General features: G+C 39.4%; 1 protein-coding gene across 1 annotated transcript in view; it reads right to left on the bottom strand.

Moving 5' to 3' along the window:
• Nucleotides 1-1,373: 1,373 nt before the first annotated feature.
• FGF14 (fibroblast growth factor 14) overlaps nucleotides 1,374-25,703 on the bottom strand; it is a 166,079-nt gene continuing 141,749 nt past the window's right edge. The window contains exons 4-5 of the mRNA XM_004577368.2: nucleotides 4,744-4,942; nucleotides 1,374-1,956 (exon numbers count right to left, since the gene is read on the bottom strand). Coding sequence (XP_004577425.1) covers nucleotides 1,820-1,956; nucleotides 4,744-4,942 — 336 coding nt within the window. The 3' untranslated portion in view covers nucleotides 1,374-1,819. The remainder of the gene's footprint in view (nucleotides 1,957-4,743; nucleotides 4,943-25,703) is intronic.

Here is a 25,703-nt window from a genome sequence, read left to right as displayed (position 1 = left end):
TAATTTCCCATGAATACAGTGCAAATGATGGGAAGCAGTGACTGGATCAAACTTGCACCCACCATGTGAGGCCAGTCCGTGGCCCCAGGCTTTCTGTTCTGTGGGGGAGGTTCAAATTGGTCTCAATGAACGCTTCTGAGAAGAAAACATTGAATTTTATTAAGTGTATACAGAGTTAACAAATGTATTTGCAAATAGTTTAGTGCTCAACATTTTGAAACCAGTTTTGCACATTTCACATGGAATCTTCAAGTAGTCAACTCTTTTAAGTTCTTTTGTAGAAGTTGCCTTCCCTAAGCTCAGGATTTAATAGTATTCAATTCTAAAGGAATGAAGAGAGCAAACGAAAACCACAGCAAACAAAGACAGCGAATGGCCTAAAAGCCTGATGTTTGAGAGTGTTGGATTGCCTTTTTCTCTTGGATCCCTCAGCTGGCTGTATTCTGAGAGGACGGCCAAGCACCTGTGTACCAGCCACGGGACGACGTGAGTCCCCGAAGGCGAATAACAGGTGTTTACCAGTGAGGTCCACAGACGTGGACTCGGCATGCTGAACTGAAAAAAGATTTTCTAATATGTCCAGTTTAAAAATTTTGTCATTAAACACCAAATATATTAAAGTCTAATCGTTAACTAACTTTTGCATTGTTGCTGCAACAAAGACCACAGGCGCCTTGCCCATGCTGGGCTGAGCGTGAGCGACACAGCCATAACAGGGATGGTGTCCGTTTCAGTTCATTAAAAAACAGGAAGGAGTAGATCTGACATGGGTTTAGGTAGCACAATGCTTGTAGGTCATCATGATTTTGTTTGCCTTGGTTTTTATCTCCCCCTCCCCCCAAATAATGAAGACTAATTGATGAAAAATGAACCTTAATCAGGCCTACAAGGCCTACTGAAATCTTTGGACCCACTTTCTCAAAAACCAGTGGGTCTTGCTCGCTGGGCAAGGCAAATGTTACCATTACCAGTAAGCTTGTGATATGTATAAAACACACACGCGCACACACACACACAGAGAAACTGAGAGGGGATGTCAGCCACGGGTCGTGGAGAGCTCACCACGGACTTGTGTTTGACCTTCTCCCCCCACCCCAAACCCCTGGCCCATGCAGTGCCGCCTCCGGGGAGCGCAGTCTGCTACCGCAGAGCGAGCGTGTATGTGTGTGGAATCGCGAAGTGTGAGCCAGAGACAACGATCTTAATCTTCATAGTTGTGATTTGTAAGTGGTAAGTGAGAAGGCGTCCTGATTCCCTGATTGCCCCCCGGACTAAGCCAACCGCAACATTGAAGACAGAGGGACGCGATCCCTGCGAAAGGTCACGGACAGTGGTGCGAGCAGCCCCGTGGGAACAGGAAGAGGGGAGGTTGATGACAGCACAGGTTTATAGCGGCTAACTAGAAATCAAGCGGGAGTATTTGGGGCTACAAAATTGAACTGAAACACATGAATTTTGCTGGACCAGGACTCAAAAAGGATTATGGGGAGCTGTCAGCAGGCAAGGTATCGAGTGTACTTGTGAAGTAAGTCATTCACATGAAGTGTCACTCACAGTCACAGAAAAGATATTAAAAAGGCATTCCATATCTGGTAGGGCATTCCATGGTCTGAGTTGAGCTGGTTATCCAGGTGTCGTCTTGGTGTGGGGGTGCCACAGCTTGAGTGGTATTCGCTGCAGACGCAGAAGTTGCGAGCCAGCCAGGAGCAAGCGCTGGCTGGCGTCCTGCTGCCCTGCGCCCCGCGAGCAGGAATGTCCAGCAAGGAGAAGTCACCCCACTGCGCTCCGGGCTGCTCAGTCACACCACCGGGGAGTCTGGCTATGTGGTCTTGCTCTTGTTGACTGGTTTGCCTCCGTTCATGATGGCTGATGCACTTGTACTTTTACTCGGCGTCACCCCGGCCTTGGGGACCGTCTCCCCCACATCATGCAAAGATGGTTCTCGGTACATGGCAACTGGAGACAGGACAAAGAGACACGGCCTTGGTTAGGGACTGGAATGGTCTGCCCGCACTTTTGCACACCTGAGCCACCTGCCTGGACTGAGACAATCCCATCCACCCAGGATGCCTGTGCAAGGTAGGAATTTTCACTGCAAACCCCACACACTGCTTCCTCCATAGCTTTTGTTTTACATACCTAAAATGGGGGCAGCTAGATTTTCAACTAGGAGACACACAGAGGCTTCCCACAGAAATGTAAGCCAATTTGCCCGCCACAATATATTCAGTTGATCTTTCTGAACCAAGGTAGTTACACACCCTTAATCACTATTTTTTCTCTTAGTGGTGCAGGAGCTATCTAATGACTCCTGCCAACTTCTCAGTGACACAAATAAACCCTGCCAGCCAGGACCTGCTTGAGAGAATCATCTCCATTGTCCCCTCATTTACTTTTGGGAAGAGACCCTCAACCAGTGGAAGATGATATGTGGGACTTCATTCCCTTGCACCTCATTTTCTGGTATGTTGTCAACAATGTGATAGTTGATGTCACTCTGGGTGGCAAGCCAGCGACTGGAGCCATCTGAGAAATCGTCTGAGCGCTGTCTGGTGACATCATCAATACAGCTCAGGCAGCTTTTGAGAACACGAGTTCCGAGAAGGGCGTTCTGAGGGATCCCGGGGGAAAGAGGACTGGAGGCCCAGGCACCCGCCAGCAGAAAGGCAAGTGTGTCACAGACGCTTGTAGGTGTTTGAAACTGTGCGATGTTCTGTGAGGTGCCTTTCCATCTGGTTAAAGAATGCAGATGCTAGCTCATCCTATGTGATCAAATTTTGCTTTTACCTTCTATGTCCGTCAACACAGCATGCGTTTTTAATTCAGTAGGATACATACTGGAATGTAAAACTGTGCGACAGGACTGCAGCCAATGACTCGATGAGGTAGCAAAAGGAGCTAATATATCCTGGGTGTACATTCCGGTCTCTCTCTGCCACTACTAATGAAACTAGACCTTGGCTGACTACAAGTGAGGGTGAATAGACCACCTCTAGAGTATCCACAATTAATCAAGTACCTAGGCTGTCCTCATTCTTGCAGTGGTATGATTTATAACCTGCAGTGGTTAGAGGAAAATTAAGGTCAAAGTTTCCTTATATCAATTAAGCTGCTTAATCATGTCTGTCATTACAGTACCTACCTTCCTTGTGTTAAAAGTATTTCTGGCTATTATTTGAAAATAAGGTGAAAAAACCCTGCCTCTTTTCCATACTCATACATACATACAAATATACCAGTTCAACTATAACTTTTGAAATTCAAAGTGATATTATTACATCACATCACTGGAACCTTCATTATTTCCTATGAAATGTAAAAGATAACTGAGTTAAATTTAGAAACCAGCTAAGTGACAAATTTTGCTTGGTTTCCATTACATAAATACAACTGAAAGATAAGGATTTAACTTTGATACCTTCTCTATTCAAGACAGAATTGGTGAGGAGACACAGCAAGGTAAATGAATCAAGGTCTTTGTCGAGCTGCTATCAACTCAGTTGAGTTTTTTTGCATGAATATTGGAAAATGTGATGGCACCAATTTATTTAAAAAGAAAATATATTAATGATAGATTTGGAATGGACAAATTGGCTTTTTTTTGCTTTGATTTATCTACCTTGTAATGAAAATAAGTCAAATTTCAGATTCTAAAATTTTGTCTTTCTTAAAAGTGCCCGATGGGTAGTTTTTTGGTTTTAAGTGCTACAGAGAAAAATTTAACGTTGTTGACTTCAACATTATTGGAATTGTAAAGGTGTTATGAATAAACTGTAATGATCTGGCAAATTTAGGAAAGAAAAAAGTCAACATTTCTGTTTATCTTAGAGAATTTGGGGTACAAATCCAATATGCATTTTTTGATAGCTAAGCCTTTCCTGTAGAAATAAACAAAATCTGAATGCTCTAAGATAGCTTGAAGCTATTCAGTTAATGTATTCTTGATCTTCAAAAGGTGAAACAGATGTATTTGAAAAGACAAAAACAATTGAATTATCAAAAGTATTATATATTTGTCAAACACATGTCATGTAGATAATGATTCTGCAGAAGTATCATTCTCTTAATATGAAAGGTGCAGCTGGTTCTGCTTAACAAGCAAAACTGGCTGGACACAAAGTGCAACTGTCACACCTACTCTTTACAGAGGAATACAAATAAATGGTCTTAAAGAAGGTTGTGCCACAACCAAAATATAACACGTTCCTTAAAGGGTTAAATTGCCATCCATTTTCTGTAATTATAATTCACAAGTAAAAGGGATATCCCAAAAGTTCATGGAGATGTACTCGATGAAAAAAACTGCAGAGACTTCGAAACTGCAGTACAGTTGACTTTCGTCTTATTCCATTTTTATGGCCTTTTTGCAGTACCTTTTAATATAAGTACTTAACATCAAAATGGGCAAATATCGTTCCTGCTATAATGCAAACTTTTTTCTAATATACTTTGTCCCATAAATTTGTATCATTGAAAATTCAATTTTATAAATTAGTTACCTGGGTACAGATGGGGCAGTGACAGACACTACAAGGGAGATGAGATGTATCTTGGAGAGACACAGCACAGTGTGCAAGGGACAAATCTTGAGTGAACAATTCACATAGTTATCTGTGTAATCCTCACTTACAGAAGGATAAAGGGCAGTGTTGACATGCCATGAGGGTTCCCTGTAGCCATGTCATCCACATAAAAATCAACCATGCTATAAATTCATAAGGACTGTGCGTAGGTAAAACTTACCTTCCAATGGCTTGGGTAGAAAATGAGCTGCTGGTTTGGTTTTCTTTACTCTGTTCCCTTTCATTGCCTGCCCTTCCTTATTTAACCCTAAAAACCAGGCTCTGCCAGATTCCTGTTGTCTGTACAGCATGGACGAATAGATCACATAATAGTTTTCAAAAACAGATTCTTTAAACTTGCATTCAGGGGTAAAAAGTTCCTGGTGAGAGAAAAGAAGGAAAAAAAATTAGGAAGGAAGCAGAATTTTCTAAATACATTCTGAAAAACCATCCAGTGTGGTGAAAGATCAGCCCTTTGCAGGGATGGCTGCCTGGACCTTCCCTGTGTCGTCATGGCTACACACTTTTCTCAATGTCTGCTGAAATAAGAAGGTGTCCTTTAAGAATAGGAAACATGATAACCCTCTCACCTTAATACAACACAAATCATAAAGAGGGCAAGACATCAGCGTGTGTTTTCATTGTAAATGAAACCACACCCTGAAGATATATAATTAGTCTATGAAAGATGTAGAATTATAAGAACAGTTGCAGGTTGCTTTTTGTAAATGTATCATACTTGCATAGTATCAGTGACCCAAGTAACAAAGTGAAACCTTGAAGTAAAGCCATGACCCACCTGGCATGCAAGCTGGCCACCCTCGCTATGAATGTGGCACCTGACCTCAGCTGGTTACAGATCTCTGGTCATAGTGACAGAAGCTGAAAGTAATGACCTAACTCAATGGCTTGGAGTCCTAAGGGATCTCTTCAAGACAAATATTAAGAGCTGCTTTTGCTGAAAATCACCTAGCATATTTTGACAAGTTATAGCATGTTAAATACCATTACATTCAAGGCCATGATCTCCACTGATTTATGAACACTACAAAAGGCATACTGTTTTAGTATTATCAGCAATGACACAGATACTCGTAGATAATTAGATACTTGAAGAATTCTGATTTTGGAATAAATGATGGTTATGGTACAATATACATAATAATAACCATAGTATTAATGCAATGGGGACTCAAAAATACATAAAATGGAGGGGGTGGAATATGACATATTAAATTTGTACTTTCTACTAGCCAGTATGAAAAGAGAAAGATTGTATTCTGCAAAGTTATCCCAAACAGAAATCTTATCTTTTTCTTGGCATAAGCATTTCCTTACAGTGCATTTATAAAACATTGGATAACACAGAAAATATCCTAATAAGATACAGAGTTTTGTGTTTGATTCCTGCAGTATGTATTAAGCAGATAGACTGGATTGAAAAAAATGTGACATGTAGTTAGATCCCTAGCGATCATGTATACTGCAAAAGCCACCAGCTCCAACCAATGCTTTTAATGGCACGCAGCAGCATGCTGCAGTTAGCTTGGGAAGACGGCTAAATGGTCTACACTGAGCTCCTAGCTAGGGAGACAGGGGGTGGCGGGAACAGCAGTAAGAAGAGAAACAGCTGCTCCTCTCATGATGCTCATGTGAAAACAAAACCGTTAGATCTTTCCAAGATCTCGTTTTCCAAAAAGATAAGAAATCCATATTTACAATAAAATCTATTTTAATGGTAACAATTTCTTAGTTTAGTTTTGTTTTTCAATATTGAGTGAACCAAGGGATCTCAATGATATATTGGATCTCCAATTTGAGAGTCCAGTGTATAAAGAACTAGGTAAGACAGACTCCTTGCTTGCTTATCAATCTAATGTGTGTTTTTATATAGAGGGATAACATGGTGACTGTGCTGGGAACCACGCTGGAATTAGTAGTGATAATATGAGGATGCATGTTTGAATTTTAGCTGCAATCTAAATTTTCTGAAGCACCAAAATTAGCTAAGTTTGAGAAGTTTTTTCATACCTTGCCTGCCTATGTTTAGAACCCAACTCTACCCCTAACAAAACCAAGGATTCTAGACTTCCAACAAAAGCTGCAGTATTAACTTAACCAATGCCAAACAAAGTCATCAAATCCTAAAATTAAAAATGCAACAATAAAAGAAAGTGTCATATCTCTGCTTACACTGCATGTGTTTTTGAAATGAAAGACCCATCTGTAGAGTGCTCATTATCTTTACAGTCGCAGAATTCCTCCTCAGAAAGAAATGTTTTTAAGAAAATACTCTCCTGGGCCACTTGCATGTACCAAGATAAGCTTTTGGATTCAGAATTTAAAGAGACGCTGCAGGGAGGGGGGAGGGCTATATTCCATAGGCATGAATGATGAATTAGCCATAAAACCACATACTGCAGGGAAACTATAACCCCAGAACTGTAGGTGACTTTGAGATCAAATCCAGTGGTCCAAGAAGTTTGATATTTAGTAAAAATCTGGTAGAGCACCCACTTGTATTTCTGTAAATAAGGTTTGATTAGAAAAGAGGCACTTCCTGTCTATTGACATAGCTGCAGGCAATCAAAATGAGAGATGATAGCTTAACATAGAGACTGTGTGATCCCAAAGTCCCTTGCTCAAAAAGCGTTAACCAAACATGATACGAAGTAAAAATTTTGAGGACTTTGAAACCATTGTTTTGTAGAGGACTTTTGAAGTCATGGTTAAACTTAGATTGTACCTGAGGAATGTCTGAAGAAAGTTCACAAATAATGCATGTGATGAAACAGCCCCATGACTTGTGAGATTTTTTTTCACTGCAATCGTGATTTCATGTTCCATCAACTTTCTGTAGTGCCCACTTATATAAATATGTGAAATGTATCAAGTACATAATTTGAACAATTTCACATAGTTAAAATTTAGGAAAAGTCTTTGAGAATACACAGCAGATCACAGGTCCCACATTCCATTTGGATACGGCATCACGTTACTGTTATCTGTGACAATGTAAGTAGCTCCAGGTTGCCTACCATCATACTAGTGCAAGGGGAAAATATGCAGAGTGACGCTTCTGACATATTTACAGCTCTCCCAACTGCAAACATTCATGAGAAAAATATTAGACATATACAGCCCATACTGAATGCACAATAAATGTCAATATTTTGCTAGTTTCTGTTCCAATGTCATCAAAACGCTGTCTCCTCCCACCAAAATCAAAATAATGACCCTCATCCTTGACAACTGAGTTTTTCTCATAAGGCTTAGAAGCAGAGCAAGAGGAGGGCTACAGTACCATGCTCTTATCTGGAGAAGAATACCCCATCATAAAACTTTCTAATACATGACAGATATGGTAAAGAGGAGTTGCAAAGTATGTCAGTGTTGATGAGTATGAATTGAGTCTGAAAGTTCAGGACAAATATTTCACTATTAATATATTTCTACTTAATTATACATGCATTTAGATAGGAATCACAGTGCTCCATTTCATCTAGATTGTCAGCTTTTGCTTAACCTTTCTTCTTTTATGGGAGATGAGATCTGTTAGGATTTATTCTGAGGTCGACAGATATACATCCAAATCTACCTTATTTCCTACAGCTTTGGAATAATGCTGTACCAGTATTGCTTAGTTCTTCAAACTAATTTTTTTTTTTTGTGACAGATGCAATAGAGCAATAGAGAGAACTTTTTCACTTTTGGTAAACTCTCCAAATGCCCACAGTTTTCCAAGACTGAGACAAATGGGACATGGCATCCTGGAAGTTGATACAGGTCTCCCTCTCTCTTACTTGAGCCATCCCGATTGCTTCCTAGGGTCTACGTTGACAGGCAGCACACGTCGGAAGTGGAGACCTGCATGGAGCTTGGGTGCTCTGATGTGGGATGTAGGTGTCCAAATCTCTACAGCAGTTCCCCATGGACAGTGCTTTACAAAGACTTGTAAATATATATATATATATATATATATATATATTATATACACAACTGTATCTATCTGACATTCTATAGAATCAATTGTTTATAGTAATAACTGATGCCCAGGAGTAGAAAACACTTAGTAAATTGTGTGCTTCAAATGAAGGTATACTACGCAAGTATTTAAGAGAATGCTTTGATTGTGTTATACAGCCCAGTGCATTTAGTCATAGTGACTTGAGCAAAGCAGTCTGCACTAACTCCTGTACTAGTTTAAGGGCCAAATTCTGTGATCCAAGTGGCTTCCAAAGAAATAAAATTATAAATAAGAGTGTTCATATTAATATTGCTTTATGAATTTCTATCAATTTTCCTGTTATTTCAAAGTGTGTGAAATAGGAGATTTTCCATCCAGTGCTTCACTTCCCAAACTCCTCTAATGGCCAGGATTGGGCCAGGCTGAAGTTGGGAGGCTCAGATTCTCAAGTTTCCCTATGTTGTTGACAGGGGTCCCAAAATTTGGGTCACAATCATCCCCCTGCCGTGTACATAAGTGGGAGCTGCAATCGAAGGCTGGTCCAGGACTCAAACTCAGATATTAGGATATGGGATGTTGCTGTGCCACTGGTGCCTCAACCACTGTGCCAAGGGCCCACTCTTGATAATGTCCAAGTTTTGACAGTAAGCTACTACTCAATCTGTAGACCTCAATAACACTTTAGCATAATAATTCACTAATTCATGTGCTAGTATTAAATTCGATAAAACATCTTTTTGATTTAGGAACAAAATAATTTTAAATCTCATTGAACATAAATATATGTTGGATATTGTAAATATACATACATGTATAATTTAATACATATTTTATTTGAAAGGCAGAGAGTAGTCAACTGCTGTTTGACTCCCCAAATGCCTACAACAGCCTAAGCTAAACCAGACTTCTCCCCCATAAGTGGGGAAACTCAAGTACTGGTTGACTTTCCACTGAAGGCACAAACTAGCCACAACTAAACGCAGGCCTTCTGGTATGGGGTGAGAGTACCCCCAGCAGTGCTTGGCGTGCTGTGCCACAGAACCTACCCTGCTTTAAAATGTGGTTTTGAGGAAGAAGTCGCGTTTCATTGTATGGCAGTTTGTTAGAAGTGCAGAGGCTTGAGCCAGATGTGCCGCAGGTGACTTGGACGTCCCTGAAATCTTAAGCAGTGTGGACCTATGTTCTCATGACCATCCAGAGCACACTACATGCTATTATGACATCTTAAGAAATGCCAGTCAAAATCATTCAGAACCTTGCTATCCTTGTCTAAACATTAATACAAAATTCATAAAAGACAGGGCTAAAAATTTGCAGATTATAAACAAAAATATACCCCAACAGGTATTCAATGTTAAATCTGTTTCTCTAGAATATTAGACATGCATAAATTGCTAAACTTATAATTGTTGTAACACGAACAGATGATATTCTTGCTATAAATGCTGGCAAAAAATCACAAATGAAGTTGTTTCAGGAACTACTGTGATGACTATATGCCACCGTTACATATTTGCCAATATTCAGCAGGGAATGTTTCAACTTTATCGCCCTCATCATCATGTTAGTGATTACATTTACACTTAAATTGTTCAAACTTTTATTGCATTCATGTCTCGACACGATCAACTGTTTTAAAAAAATTTGTTTTCATACGTGCCAGTTTGTGTCCCAGCTGCTCCACTTTAAATCCACTTGCTTGCTAATGTCCTGAGAAAAGCAGACATTTTCCCAGGTGTGTGAGCTCTTATTACTCATGTTGGTGACCCGGGAAAAGATCCTGGTTGTGGCTTGCTTGCCCAGCTGTTGCAGGCATTTGAGGAGTGAACCAGTAGATGGAACAGCTCTCTATGCCTTTCCAAATTCAACTCTTTCAATAAATTAAAAAGAAAAAAAAAAGTTCATTTATTTGAAAGAAAGATATCTCCTTTTTTGCTAATTACCTGAACAGACAGCATACATGGCTAATCCAGGCCAGATCCAGGAGCCCTGATTCTGTCTGTCATCCACATGGGTGGCAAAAACTCAAGCACTTAAGCCATCTCCTGCTTCCCAGGAACATTAATTGGAAGGCAGATCAAGGCACAGGGCAGCCAGTTGTCAACATAGGCACTCCAATATGCGATGCAGATGTGCCAAGTGACATCTAAACCATAGTCCCAAATTCCCACTGCAGTTAACCATCCTCACTATAATCATATTATATTGGTAATGCTATTAGCAATTTAGAACTGAAGAACCTGTGGCGCTAAGGAGTTATGCACTTTGTCCAATTGCCCTTCATCTAGATAGAACCATTTATTGTTTTCATATTCTGCTTAATTCTTTTTAAAGATTTATTTATTTTTATTACAAAGTCAGATATCAGAGAGGAGGAGAGACAGAGAGGAAGATCTTCTGTCCGATGATTCACTCCCCAAATGAGCGCAATGGCCGGTGTTATGCTGATCCAATGCCAGGAGCCAGGAACTTCCTCCAGGTCTCCCACATGGGTGCAGGGTCCCAAGGCTTTGGGCCGTCCTCGATTGCTTTCCCAGGCCACAAGCAGGGAGCTGGCTGGGAAGTGGAGCTGTCGGGATTAGAACCGGCACCCATATGAGATTCTGGCTCGTTCAAGGCAAGGACTTAAGTCGCTTGGCCATGCCGCCGGGCCCTGAACAATTCATTTTTAAGTTATATATAAGATTGTCAAAATGGTCCCACTTTTCCACCCTAAGCCATGACATTTAGCATGTCCTATGAGCCAAAGTGAACAAAGCAGATGCTCAGCAAGCAGTTGCATAGTGAGATTTCCCTACTTTATGTCTCTTACTGCCTTGGAAGTATGGCATGGCAGGCCAGGATAGAGGAAAAGAATGGGGGGCTGAACCACATTGTCCCCATGAATGCCAGCTTGTTTCTGGACATGTAACCAAGCCCTGCCAAGATCTTCAGAATCAACTAGGTGAATCTCATTTGGCCCTAGGTCACAGGACATCTACCCATATCATTTTAGGCCAGGTTTGTAATTACTGGTGACATCCTATCATTAAAGGAATTGATAAATGACAATAATAATTACTAATGTGATCAAATTGTTCAACTAAACACAGAAAATATGTATTATAGTGTTTTTAGCTATCTCTAGACCTATGTTTGGAAAAATTGGATGGCAAAGAATAGATGGCTGTTGTCACACGGACAGCACTGATGTGTCTCTTAGAAAACAAATACTGTGAGGAAGAATGAGGAAGAGACAAAGCATATCCTTAAAAGAAATTCAACAGACTCGCTAGGAAATTTAGCAGCACTCTAATGAATCTCTTTTCCTTCACCCAACACATACGCACTTGTCCACCCCATTCATCAATTACAGAAATACAGAACAACACAGAAGTCATACTGGCTTCTGTGTTGTGTCAACACAACAATGCACACAAATTCCATAAAGAGCACAGTGGGATGAGGGTGTCACCAGGGAGTGATATTTTGTGTAAGTCTAGAACTCCGATCAAATGGGTTTTGCTATGTGTCAGTTGTCAAACACCTCACCTTTCTGACATATGTAGAGTCACATACCAACTGCATACAACTATGTGCTAGGAGATGTTTAGTACTGATAACTATTTAGGTGAATGCAATAAACTGACAGGCTCTAACAAAACCAATAGAGAGCCGTCAAAAAGGTTTTAAGGGCCTGGCGCCGTGGCCTAGCAGCTAAAGGCCTCGCCTTGAATGCCCAGGATCCCGTATGGACACTGGTTCTATCCCAGCAGCCCCACTTCCCATCCAGCTCCCTGCTTGTGGCCTGGGAAAGCAGTCGAGGACGGCCCAAAGCCTTGGGACCCGATACCTGTGTGGGAATCCTGAAGAGGCTTCAGGCTCTTGGCTTCAGATTAGCTCAGCTCCAGCCATTGTAGCCATTTGGGGAGTAAATCAATGGATGAAGATCTTCCTCTTAGTGTCTCCTTCTCTCTGTATATCTGACTTTACAATAAGAAGAAATCTTAAAAAAGACGTTTTTACAATACTCTGGATGATTGAGTGAATAATGCCACTGAGTAATAGATATCCAGAGTGGTACACAGTTTCTGCATTGAACAAGGATAATTGGATCCTACCAGTCAGTTTGAGTATTTTCTCATCTTCTTGTTTAGACATTTAAGAGTCAGTCAATGATCATCTTAAGCCACATGAAACACAGCCACCTGTGTGTGTGTGTGTGTGTGTACAATATCCATCAACAAATAAGGCAGATGTCTCGAGTGCTAGGACCACGTACCCAGGTGCGAGACCCGCACAGTGTTCTAGGCTCCTCGCTTTGGCTCAGTTCCAGCCACTAAAGCCATCTGCGGAGTGAACCAGAGGACGGAAGAGTTCTCACGCTCTGCTTTTCCCATTGATCCATCTTTAAACAAATAAGCCTTCTAAAGAAAAGTACTCTTCTGGATGCTAATAATTCTGAAGATTTATACAGTAGTTTTGATGTAAATATACATTTATTTTAAGGAATATTCAATTGAGACAGTGATAATGAGTGCTTACTTATCACTATGAACCTATCACAATGCTCAAAGTTTTACCTGTAAATCTCATTTTGTTCTCTTTACTAGAACAGAACACTGAATTATCCTGATAAGAATTTTATAGTTAAGTGGCAGAACAGGACTTTGTTCTCAGCCTATCTGAAGTTGTGCGTTGGTCTCTAAAACACAAGTCTGAAGCCAGTAGTTCTAAGAGGGCACCAAGGACAATCCCAGGGAGAGTTTAAAAAATTGCTAAATCCATGTGGGCAAATCATCATTAGCAGGCTGAGCTTTTCTATTTAATCTCGCTTAACTATTTTTATGTCATGTCTAATGAATGTTGGCTTTGGAATAGGACTTGATGTGGTGCGATGTTCTTACTTGGTCCAGATTTGTCAGGACTTACATAAATGGAAACTAGAAAAAGAAGGGGAGATGTGCTTTAAGTAAGAGTGCATAATTTAGGCTCTTCAGGACATCTTAGAGAAAAAATAAAGGTGTTCTCCATTCTTAGCTGTCATGGTTGTAATGTGGCTGGTGACAGTTAATGCTGGGAGTGAGGTGTGGGGAGATTCAGTGAAAAATATTCTGGAGGGGAATAAGGGCTATGGGAAAGTTGTCACCTGTGTTATACATTCTTTGTGAGGTGGAACAAAAGCAGAATTATTCAAAAATAATAAGTTCTTAATTAGAATACATTAATTTAGTTTTGCCACATCTTGTGAAATCCTAATGTACTGGTCTGGTCTTGTTTTATCAATGTCTTCTGTCTCTATTCTTCCTAGTTGTTAGCCCTTGAGTGATTGAATAAAAAGTTAAGTCATAAACCTGTGTCTCGTGTCATGCTCATGCATGATCATACTCCTGCTTTCGGCTACCTTTCCTTCAACTGAATTCTGAATGAATTTTAATACTATTTCCAAATGCTACACGCTTCTCTCTGTATAACACATCAACCAGCTTTTTTAAAACTGTCTTTAAACCCCATTTTAATTAAACCTTTTTATAATATTTAATTGTATTAAGCACATATGTTATGGACTTTTTCTGATTAAAATATTCCCAGCTAGAACTACCTAGTTGTATAAATTTTAAAATGAACATAGTGAAAACATCACAAGTATTTTCTTACTCAATAAACACAAGTTTCTATGGAAAAATTCGCAATGACTGATAGTCTATCTTCTCTCCAAGCATATAGGCTAGTGTCAGATAAAATGTTTTCACCACAGACATTGTATTTACTGGAGGAGAGAGTTTCATACAAGAAAAGAAAGACTTCTGGAAGAATCCATACACAAACTAGATCTCTTGGGTTGAAAAGATAATTACTGGAGTCTTAGGCTCAGAAGGGTAAAGATTATTTCCGGGAAGAGTGTTATCAATGGACCAAGGCCCTGGTGCACGAGCCAGGGCGTGGCATGTGGGGAACCAAAACAAAACAGTGAGATGAGAATGCAATGTGAAGAAGAGAACAAAGGAGTTTGCAATTTGGTGCTACCTCCAAACTCACAAAGTTTTCATGTTACGGCTTGGGCTCACCCTGAAAGCAATAGCAAACCCTGGATCTTTGAAAAGCAAGAGCATTTGACAATAAGAACAAATTTGGAAAGACGACGCTTGTCCAGGTATGAAGAAGAGAGGACAACAACATTGGATTAGATGCAAGAATGCATGTTTGTCTTCTACATTACCAATCGAGAGATGGTGTTGTGTGAGCAAGAGCATTCGCAATGAGACAGGAAATCCACGGGCTAGAGAAATATGTGGGAGGTCAAACAGTACTGTGTGTGACTGATGGCAGATGGCAGCTAGGGGGGAAGGAGTGTCAAACACAATGTTTGGGATTTCCTGCTTGCTGACCTGGATGGCATTTTGATGTATCTTTTGCTCTTTCTTGAAGGTCAAATATTGCACTTATGCATTCTGAAAGATCATGTGAATGTATAACATGAGTTTAGTGCTTTCTGTGCCTTTGTAAGATACTATTTCAACTGGGCCCGGCGGCGTGGCCTAGTGGCTAAAGTCCTCGCCTTGAAAGCCCCGGGATCCCCTATGGGCGCCGGTTCTAATCCCGGCAGCTCCAATTCCCATCCTGCTCCCTGCATGTGGCCTGGGAAAGCAGTTGAGGACGGCCCAATGCACTGGGACCCTGCACCTGCGTGGGAGACCCAGAAGAGGTTCCAGGTTCCTGGCATTGGATCGGTGTGTACCGGCCTGTTACGGCTCACTTGGGGAGTGAAACATCGGATGGAAGATCTTCCTCTCTGTCTCTCCTCCTCTGTATATCTGACTTTGTAATAAAATAAATAACTCTTTAAAAAAGGATACTATTTCAAATATCCATAGAGTAATTTTTGACAGTTCTGTATATTTACTATTTTTCTTTGCCTTATTTTTTTTTTTTTTTGGCCTTTTAAAAAAAAATCCAGATTTTTTTGTCTTTAACTTTTATTCTAGTATGACAATCTCTTTCCCAGGAAAATTTGGTTAGCTCATTCCAAGGAGCATGACTTTAAGTCAATTCCAGCATAAAATTTTGTCACACAAAGACAAATTAAAGGTGATAATAATGTTAAAGAACAAAGCAAGTAGAAACAGAAATGATAGGAATTTGGGGCAAAGAGTTCTTCATTATTTTAAAATTTTATTTTTTAAATAAAAAGTTCCCTACCAATAAAAAGGTGTTATCAGATCACCACTAAAACTTTAGAAGTTTACTGTCATTATTGATTTTTAAACTGAAGATGAAAAACTGTAAAGTATTTCTTCATAAATCTTAGTATAGTAAGGCATAGCTTATTGACAGCAAATAGTATACACCAATCAACTTATTGTAGAAGTAAATCATTTTACTACTAGCAAGCACATTAAACACACACCAACACAGCCTACAAACTTCCAAAACAATTAAAATTTGTGGCTGTTTTGGTGATGCTTCATGAGATATGGCCATTCTTGCGGACGTCAAGAGCACAGGTTAGCAGCCGACTTGAAACATTCCTGGTTTCTTAGTGACTATTATTTATCACCCACTTCAGACTTTATCTAATGCTTTAAAATTTGTTATTTTCCCATATCAGGAAAAAAAAATCCTTTTGTACACTCTCTTGCTTTTCATTATCCAGTATGCTTTGGCACTATCACCTGCCGCATTTATCTTTCCAGGTTGATATATAATTTGTCATACATTAGTTTTCCCATTTACTTGATCAAGTCAAACTCACGTGGAAACTAAAACCAACAGGTAACGAGTGGCTCTCTGGGAGGGAACATTGAAAATAAATTACCAAAGAAGAGCGGGTATTGTCATACAGCTCTCATAAGGTAGCCCTTGGAAGACAGAGTGGTCCCTCTGGCATTACACTTGAAACTGATCAGACCAATCAGTCAATCAACAAGTCTGGAAGTTATCAGAATGGATAAATATGAATACAGGTATGTTAAAGTCATCAAGCAGGAGGAAGAGGATGAAAAGTCCCAAATGAAAAAAATCAATGATTGTGTATGAATGACTAACATGTAGGAGTTTGCATAGGAGTTTGTGACACTTACACAAGAAATGTGTTGATATGCAGCTTAATATTTGAGATTATATGATAAAAATAATATCAGGAATATTTGGAAATCAAGAATGGATTTTATTCCCACCCTGGAATCTTACTATAAATGGAAAAATCATGTGACTACCAAAATAAAATTATTCATCTGCATAAAATTGAGTTTGATGCAAATATTTTGGTTATAAAATAAAAACTTTAAAAAGACTGAAGCACTTCTTTTTCTCTTGCTAGAAGTTGGTAGGGATGGAATGTTTTATCATCAAAATCTCTGGTTATGTTGTTCTAATGGAATATTGAGGAAAGGCTGAACAGTAATGAATCTCTGTTGAAATGGTGAAATGAACTGTTACTTAGAAAAAATGCCCATTGCTTGCTCTTACCTTCACACTGTGTGAGCTGAATGCTAAATGTGAACACAGCAACATTTATGTTATACTTGCATTTTGGAGTTTGCTGTTCTATTGTAGCAGAAAATAAATACCAAAAATAGCTTGCTATCTTGCTATTTTTAGCCACAGGCTTGTTTTAAAAATCTGAATCATTCATACCATTGTCTTATACAAGTTTTAAAGGGTTCCCAAAAGGATGTGCATGCACCTGTACAATCTTAATTTTCTGAGTAAAGGAAACTTTGAATATAGCATTCACCTTCATATTGAGTATAAATACATTGCATATGCTGCAGAAAATCAGAATGAAAACCAATTTCCATCTTTACCGGATGGAACTTGAAGGGCACTAAAAACTGGAATCATCCTGTGAGTCACTGCTGGCATGCTCTTATGGCCACTGGATTAGATGAGAGTTGACTTAATGTTTGGCCATCATTTGTATGTTATTAAACTATTGAATTTCATAGGACAAGTATAAACTTCTAGTATCATGCAAAAAGTTGGCATTTATATGATTATTTGGCATTTATTCTAATGTCAACACACTACCAATGAGCATAAACACTTAAAAAAAATCCTACAGGTTTGAGTCTTGACCCATTTCTGAGCTGTGACCTCTTAACCCACGTTATAAAAGCTGGCTGGGCCATCTTTCCCTAGCTTCCAGAATGACTGTTTCTACTGCTTTTTATAGCGTCATGATTTTTATTCCATTTGACTGTCGCCCTTGCCATCAGCTTTGTACATGTTTCCTAGTACCGAAAACAATGCATAGGAATTTTATCATGAAAATTTTTCCAACTGAGTAAATGAGCAAGAAAGCAGCTTTTAAAAATGCTTTGTTGTTGTTATTGTAGCACCATGCAGCCTGATGTTTAAGATACTTATGCCTCACATGAGAGTGTGCGGGTTGAAATCTCAGCTCTGGGTTCCTACTCCGGCTTCCTGCTAAGGCATACCCCGCAAGACTGTGGCTCAAGTAATTGTGCCCCAGCCATGCATGTGGAAGGCCTGGATTGAGTACCTAGTTCATGGCTTTGGCCCAGTGCACATTAAGCTTTTGCAGGCATTTTGGTAGTGAACCAGTGAATGCTAGCACTCACATTTGCTGTCTATAAAATATTAGAAACTTTAAAAGCATCTTTTGGTAATCTCCATGCTTTCATTTGGACAATTTTGTCTAAAATGAAAACATGCCTTTTACACACAGTGTTAAGGTACACAACAATGACAAAAGATTTTTTTTTTTTTTTTTTTTTTTTTTTTTTTTTTTTTTTTTGGATAAGAGTGACTAGAACAATTTGCCTGGGGAGATATTTCCAAATTGTTGGTGAAGATCAGACATGGAGGACTGCACTGAGTGAGAATGCCAAACAATGAGAGTGGCAGGAGAAAAGATTAGGAAACAAGCAGAGGATGGAGAAAGTCAGTCAAGGTTTAGTGTAGAACTCTTACATGCTTTAAAAATGCCCTGTGATTACAGCTATCCCATTGTCAAACTGATCTCTGGAGCCCAACTCATTATGGGAGGACTTGAAGGCTTGTCCTTGCAATGAATTCAACTAGCCAATAGGAATAATTTGAAGTATTCACACATTGATAAGTGACTGCAATCTCTTAACAATAAGGGTATTAATTAACTACTATTCACAAAGAAACTGTTATATTAACACAAATAATAGAGATGCTGCATTAATACCAATATTCCTTCAAAATACTCACGTATGAGTATTTGAGAAGATCGAGACCTGTGGCAGCATTCTTTCTACACACTGGTGGTCTTCGGTCATTAGAAATTACTCAAAAACTCTCCAGTTCAATGACATTTTCCTCATGACAGATGCTAATACTCATGGAATGTTGCACATCATTTCAATATGTGCATACATACCCGAGGCTCATGAAGACACATTGTTATACATAACTAAGTAGAGGAAGCAAATTATTTCTCTTTTCTATTGCTCCCTTTCAAGAAACGGAAGGAAATCTAAAATATTCCTAGTGGACTCATTGCGATTGTAAGTAAAAAGGTACTCAGGAGCATGACAGCTTTTGGGAAAAACAGTAACATTCTTTACCATTAATACAAGGACCACTTTACTGAAATTGAATGATAAGTAAACTGTCAATGTTTTACAATGAAGAATGTGTTTTCCCCTCTATGACTAATAATGCATAATTACATACATTCATAAAAATTCATTCTCTATTTCATTCTACTGCAAATTTAATTCCTCTAAACACAATGTATTGTTTTCTGAAAACTAGCAATAATTACAGTGACAAACAGCATTATATAGCCATCCAATTTCAGCAGGAAAAATGTTTCAAGATGGGGAATATATGTTAGCCCTGGAATACTGTTATCTGCTTGTTGCGATAACTCAAAGTCTCAGGAATGCGTGGAGCATCTGTGTGGCAGCCACCTGGTGTTTTGGTCATTGTCCTTGGAGTTGACATTCAAGCTCCTTCCTATGAGATGAACTGAAAGTAAAAAGAGATGAGTGCCTATAGAATAAAGATACCCAGGAGAAGACTGTGGTAAAGATGTTTTAGAGAAATAGCTATGCTGATGTATATGTGGATGTTGGAAGAATTTAAAGCACAGGGGTCAATGTGTGGCTTAGCAAGCTAATCCTCCAGCTCTAGAGAACATACCACATGGGCACCAGTTTGTGTTTCGGCTGCTCCACTTCTGATCCAGCTCTCTGCTTGTGGCCTGGGAAAGCAGCAGAGGATGGCTCAAGGCCTTGAGTTTCTACACCCCATGGGAGACCCAGAAGCTCCTGGCTCTGCATCAGCTTAGCTCTGGCCATTGCAGCCATTTGGGGAATGAACCAGCAGATGGAAGGTGTGTGTGTGTGTGTGTCCATAAATCTGCCTTTCAAATGAAAACATAAACCTTACATTTTTAGAGCTCTGCCTCAAGGAGAATGCCATGCACTATGTCTGTAGCAGCATTATTTACAATAAGAAGCAGATGGAAAATAATCTAACTGCCCACTGACAAATGCATGGATCAACAGTGTGGTTTGTAGGTACAATGTATTATTCACTTCTAATAAAAAAGAAAATTATGGCAGATGCTACAATATGGATGGACCTTGGAAACATTGTACCAAGTGAAACAATTTAATCATAAAAGAACACTACTCCATGAATCCATTTTTGGAGTGAACTGGCATGTAGAAGGTTCTCTTGGTCCTACTGTCTGTGTCATTTGGCCTTCTAACAAATAAGTAAATTATGTTAAGAAACAGAAAACTTTGCTTTTAAAATGAAGGATCCAGTAGTTGGGTAAAAAGTTAATGCAGCCGGGCCTGGCGGTGTGGCCTGGCAGCTAAAGTCCTCGCCTTGAACGCCCCGGGATCCCATATGGGCGCCGGTTCTAATCCCTGGCAGCTCCACTTCCCATCCAGCTCCCTGCTTGTGGCCTGGGAAAGCAGTCGAGGACAGCCCAAAGCTTTGGGACACTGCACCCATGTGGGAGACCTGGAAGAGGTTCCAGGTTCCCGGCTTCGGATTGGCGCGCATTGGCCCGTTGAGGCTCACTTGGGGAGTGAATCATCGGACAGAAGATCTTCCTCTCTGTCTCTCCTCCTCTCTGTGTATCTGACTTTGTAATAAAATAAACAAATCTTAAAAAAAAAGTTAATGCAGCCTCAAACTTTCAAGGAATTCAAACATGTGAGCAATTTGATTGTATATTGGGAAGAGAATTGAAGACATGGCCTGATGAGCCATTCTCCATGTGCATAGTAACCGTCTCAGCTTGCCAGGTGGACAATTAGGTGCATTTATCATTTGATTCATTTATAGTCAGAAAGACTGAGTGACTTCATCATGGAGTGGTGAAATTGCACATTCTTTTACTGATTCTAATTTGCAAAAGAGAGGTTTGCCCCAATTCATTCTTAGGCTAGGCTAATTATTAGAGTTTGCATATAGATAGCCCACTCATATGATTTTCAAGAATGTCTTCTATTTATAGGTTTAAAATGGGAATTATTTACTCAATGGAAAAATTCTTGATCACAGGAATAGGGGTAAATGTTCTCAAGTAATTCACGCATGAACTGGTCAGAATCGTGAAGAGCAGAAGCGCTTATTAACTATAAAAATAGAAGGTATGTGATGGTATGCAAATTATTTCATGATAGAAGCACCAAGGATTTGATTTTCTAGGAAGAAAAATTTCAATTCAGGTATTTGTTTCTTGCTGAGCAAAGTAACAATGAATCCACCAGCCTTCAAAGAACTTAGTTTTGACCTTTCTCCAAAGGCGAGTGCCTCAAGCACTTAGATGCAAATCAAAAACTAATTTAGACTAATACATAATTTTTCTGCTTTATAAAAGTGAGTAAAAATGAAAACCATTTGTATCTGGGATCTTAAGTATAATTATGGTAGTCGTCTTTTGCACAGGGTTAATTGGTTTTCTTGTTGGGAGAACAAGAATTCTATGTTCTAGAAACACTCTTTAAAATGTTCTCAGAAAAGAAGCAAATATCAGCACAATCTACTTGTTCTTCATGCATTTGGCATTATGTTAACTTTTTCTTTTTCTTTTTTGCCAAAGAGATCAAATTAGAAAAGGAAAAATAATCTATAATGGGCACAAAATCTATAAATTTTTACTATTGAAAAAAACATTGAGGTAATAAACAATTTTAAATTAGTTTCCTGAGAGGCAGAGAGAGAATGAACTGAACACATATAGACAGGCACAAAAGAGCCGTCTTCTGCTGTATTCCCTAAATGTTTGCAGCAGGGTGCCAGAAATTCAATGTTTTCTATGCGGATTACAGCAACTCAACTATCTCAGCCATCACCTGCTACCTTCCAGGGTCTGTAATACCAAGAATCTACATTCAGGAGGGAGAGCCAAGAACAGAACTGAGGTCCTCCAATGTGGGTTGCTCTATCTTTACCACCAGTCCAACCACTCACCCCAAATTTTTCAACAGTGAAAAAAAGATGCTAACTGGAGTGGGTTTAAACAATAAAATTTCACTCTCCTGTCCAACTGAGAAGCTTCAGCAGTTAGTTTTACAAAATTAATCAATTTTTCGGGCCCGGCCGCGTGGCCTAGCGGCTAAGGTCTTCGCCTTGAGAGCCCCGGGATCCCATATGGGCGCCGGTTCTAATCCCGGCAGCTCCACTTCCCATCCAGCTCCCTGCTTGTGGCCTGGGAAAGCAGTCGAGGATGGCCCAAAGCTTTGGGACACTGCACCCATGTGGGAGACCTGGAAGAGGTTCCAGGTTCCCGGCTTCGGATTGGCGCGCATTGGCCCGTTGTGGCTCACTTGGGGAGTGAATCATCGGACGGAAGATCTTCCTCTCTGTCTCTCCTCCTCTGTGTATATCTGGCTGTAATAAAATGAATAAATCTTTAAAAAAATAAATAAATAAATTAATCAAATTTTCACATTTTAAACTATGAAAGAAAAGCCAAATCTGGTTTACAATGCTGGTTTCTTAAGTTTTGATATAAACTGGGTTTTCTGCTGACTGACGCAATGCCTCGATCATGTTCTTGTTCTGCAGTACCTGGAGAACATGTCCATGTTATTTTAAATCAGTAAATGCAACTTCAAGTCCTCCAGCTTTGTCTTTGCTTATTGAGTTCTATGGAACAGACAAGTTTCTCCTTTCTCCTATTGTCCAGTGTTTGAGGGAAGGAGAACATAATAGAAATAAAGAATTTTCACATTTAGACTTGTATTTATTAATAAGAAATTTTATCCTAAAACCCAAACTACGAATATGCCACAACTTGGTTCCGCATGTGACCAGCACCCTGCTAACTGCTTTAGCTGGTCAGGTTTGAATCCTCAGCTGTTTCCCTGAAAAGCACACCCTGGGTTAGAGAGCTGCTGAGGACACCACCAAGGATAACTTGCATCTGTCCTACACACTGCTCACCCGCCAGTGCAGCTGACACACTTTTCAATCAGAAGCCTCAAGCTGGGAGAGGAAATGCCACTTGTCATTCCTCTGTGTTGCCCAAAGGTTGATTTTAAAAATCACATGCCAGTATAGGGGTCAGAGATTTTGATCTATATATCAAACATGAAGAGATTGACTAGTGTATGTAGCCCCCAAGAAACTGGGATTAAGTTTAAAGATTTCCTAAGCCTATTATTGTTATATCAAAGTCCCCCATGAAAAACTTGTCCAAGGATTTAAATCACAGTACAAAATTAGAAAGACTTTTCCTGGGGTTAAAGATGGGACCTTATACCCTTATTCCTTGTCCACTTTCTCCAGTCAAGCAATTAGATCTCTACAGATAATGTAATGGTAGCCCATCCATGTGTCCCATCTGGGAGTCTGAACCTTGAGGGGGTGAATTCCATCCACAGGGAGTAGGGAGAACTGCAGTGCATGAAGGGGTGTTCAGATGGTAAAAGTTCCCAAACAGCACTGGGGGTGTTGAACAATGAGCAGAAATGGAGGCAGTATACCGTGCATGTAAAGCCCATGCACAGTAAACTTGGATGCGTATGAACATCATTCTCCTGCCATAGACTGGCTACCTGTCATCCACACAGATTTCTTTAAGTGCCCATTACCCTGTCAACATATTCCTATAATTCCTAATTTCCCATCTCTAAGTTTCATAGGTTCATACCATTCCATAAACAATATTAATACCTATATTAATTTTATTTACAACATTTGGAATACTTATAGGACAATAATTTAAACACTTGTTCTTCAGTTTGCTTAGCTATAAAAACAGGGAGATGAATTCAATAATCTCTATGGCAGTCATTGATCTTCAAGTTCCCATAATAGCTAGTGGGTACAAGTTGTTGTGGAGTAAGGGAGATCAGATTTATTATTTAGTCCTATTCTGCAGAGATAGATACAAAATTCAAATAAATAAAAGTATCAGCCTCAATGCTTCTAGGCTGTTTCTAAATGTAGTGACAGCTCAATAATCTAATAAACTCCTAAGAGGAAAGAGGATTTCCCAAATGACAGAACACTCTCAAGTTTCTTGATGGAACACCAACTTCTGAGGCTACAAAAATGTAGAGGTAACCCTGGTGGTTTTATTTTTGTTTTTGTTTTGCACAGAATTTAGTGTAATAACCAAAAAGAAAATCTACTTTCTCACAACCATAGGGTGACAGACTGTCCTTTCCTGCAACTATTTTTGACAAAAACAAAACCCAGAGTGAAATAGAAAGCAATTTTAAGAAAGTGAGGCAAGATTATTACTGTTTAATTCTTTGGAAGCATGACTGTGCCCAGAGCCTGGGCTTGCTGTATATTCACTGCTTCTTTTCTAGCTTCTAACCTTTATTTAAAAATTCTTTTAAGACCTCCATTTATTTGGGGGCTTCTTATCCACCCTATCAATACCCACTGTCAAATGTAGCCTATTCATTGATGATTTTCATCACCAAGATGTAGGCAGAGAAAGTTAACCTGGCAACAAAAACCAGTAAATAGTAAGCATGAAGTATGCTTTTCGCAGTGGCTTTCCTGTGTTTCAGATGCTGAAGTCACAGTTCATGCCAATTCTTCTGAACAGCAGCTGTCACTGGATTCCATGCCAGCACGGAAACTGCCTTCACCAAACACACTATACATCAATGAATTCACGTAGATGTTAATGAGTACTTCTTGAGTAATTATTGTGTGTTAATTCCCTAGTAGTATATTTAAGGAAAATTAACCTACTTTAACACTCCAGCCTCAACACGTGGCACTTTCTATCACCAATGCCTCCCTCCACCCTACCATTTTTGGTGGTTTCTCACCAGTGGTACTGATAACTACATTACAGTACTACTAACCACATCCTCAATCATATCATATTCATCACTATCTATGTTTTATCTCAGTCTAGATTACAAGCTCCTGCTTTACAAACAAAATAGCTCGGCTTGGCACTGTACTTGTTAAAATGGTAGTCTGAAAAGAAAAGATAGTATGTTGTGACTAGCTGGTTTGAAAAACAATCAAGAAATACCTAAGCTGTAGCCCTGTAGCCAAATATATAATTGCTGATATAGTCCTCATGTCTATACTATCCTGCCTTATCTTGTGATTTTTCATTTTCTATTGAAATAAAGGTGATGATGAAATTATCAATCTAATTCCTAAAGTATACTCAAGAAAATTTATGACTGTTCTCACTAAAAGTAGAGCTGACAGATCCATTAATTAAAGTGAAGGAAACAATAAAATTTAGGTCATAGGAAGCCCAGATCATTTTATGTTTTCTATCATAATCATTACTGCAGAACCTACCTTAAAATATCTTAATAATAGAAAATGGCCTGTGACAATATTATGTTTACTCTGACTTTAACGTAGGCTGTCTGATAGCCTCATCATCAAAAATAATGCCATGGCAGCATACAAGAGATAACCAGTGGATACGGTCAGAGTAAAAGTACTTCTAAAGAATTCAAAATCAGAATGTTTAGCATTATACAACTGATGATTACCTTAAAGGATAAAAAGATAACCCAAATTTTCTAGCACTGTTTGAATATGTCTTCCAAATCCACACATGAAAGCTTAATTCTCAATACAACAGTGTTGAGAGATGGGAACTGTCCAAGTGGACTGGCCATTAGAGGTCCCTTGCTTGTAAGCTTGTCATGATCAATGGGAAGTGTTTATTACTGCAGGAGTGCACATTTGACAAAGGGCCAGCTTGGCTTTCTGTTCTCACTCTTGGGCACATTGTC

Source organism: Ochotona princeps, chromosome 12 (assembly GCF_030435755.1).
Source record: "Ochotona princeps isolate mOchPri1 chromosome 12, mOchPri1.hap1, whole genome shotgun sequence".
NCBI lineage: Eukaryota > Metazoa > Chordata > Mammalia > Lagomorpha > Ochotonidae > Ochotona > Ochotona princeps.
Note: the sequence above shows the minus strand (reverse complement) of the source record. Positions and strands in the feature narration are given on the sequence as shown.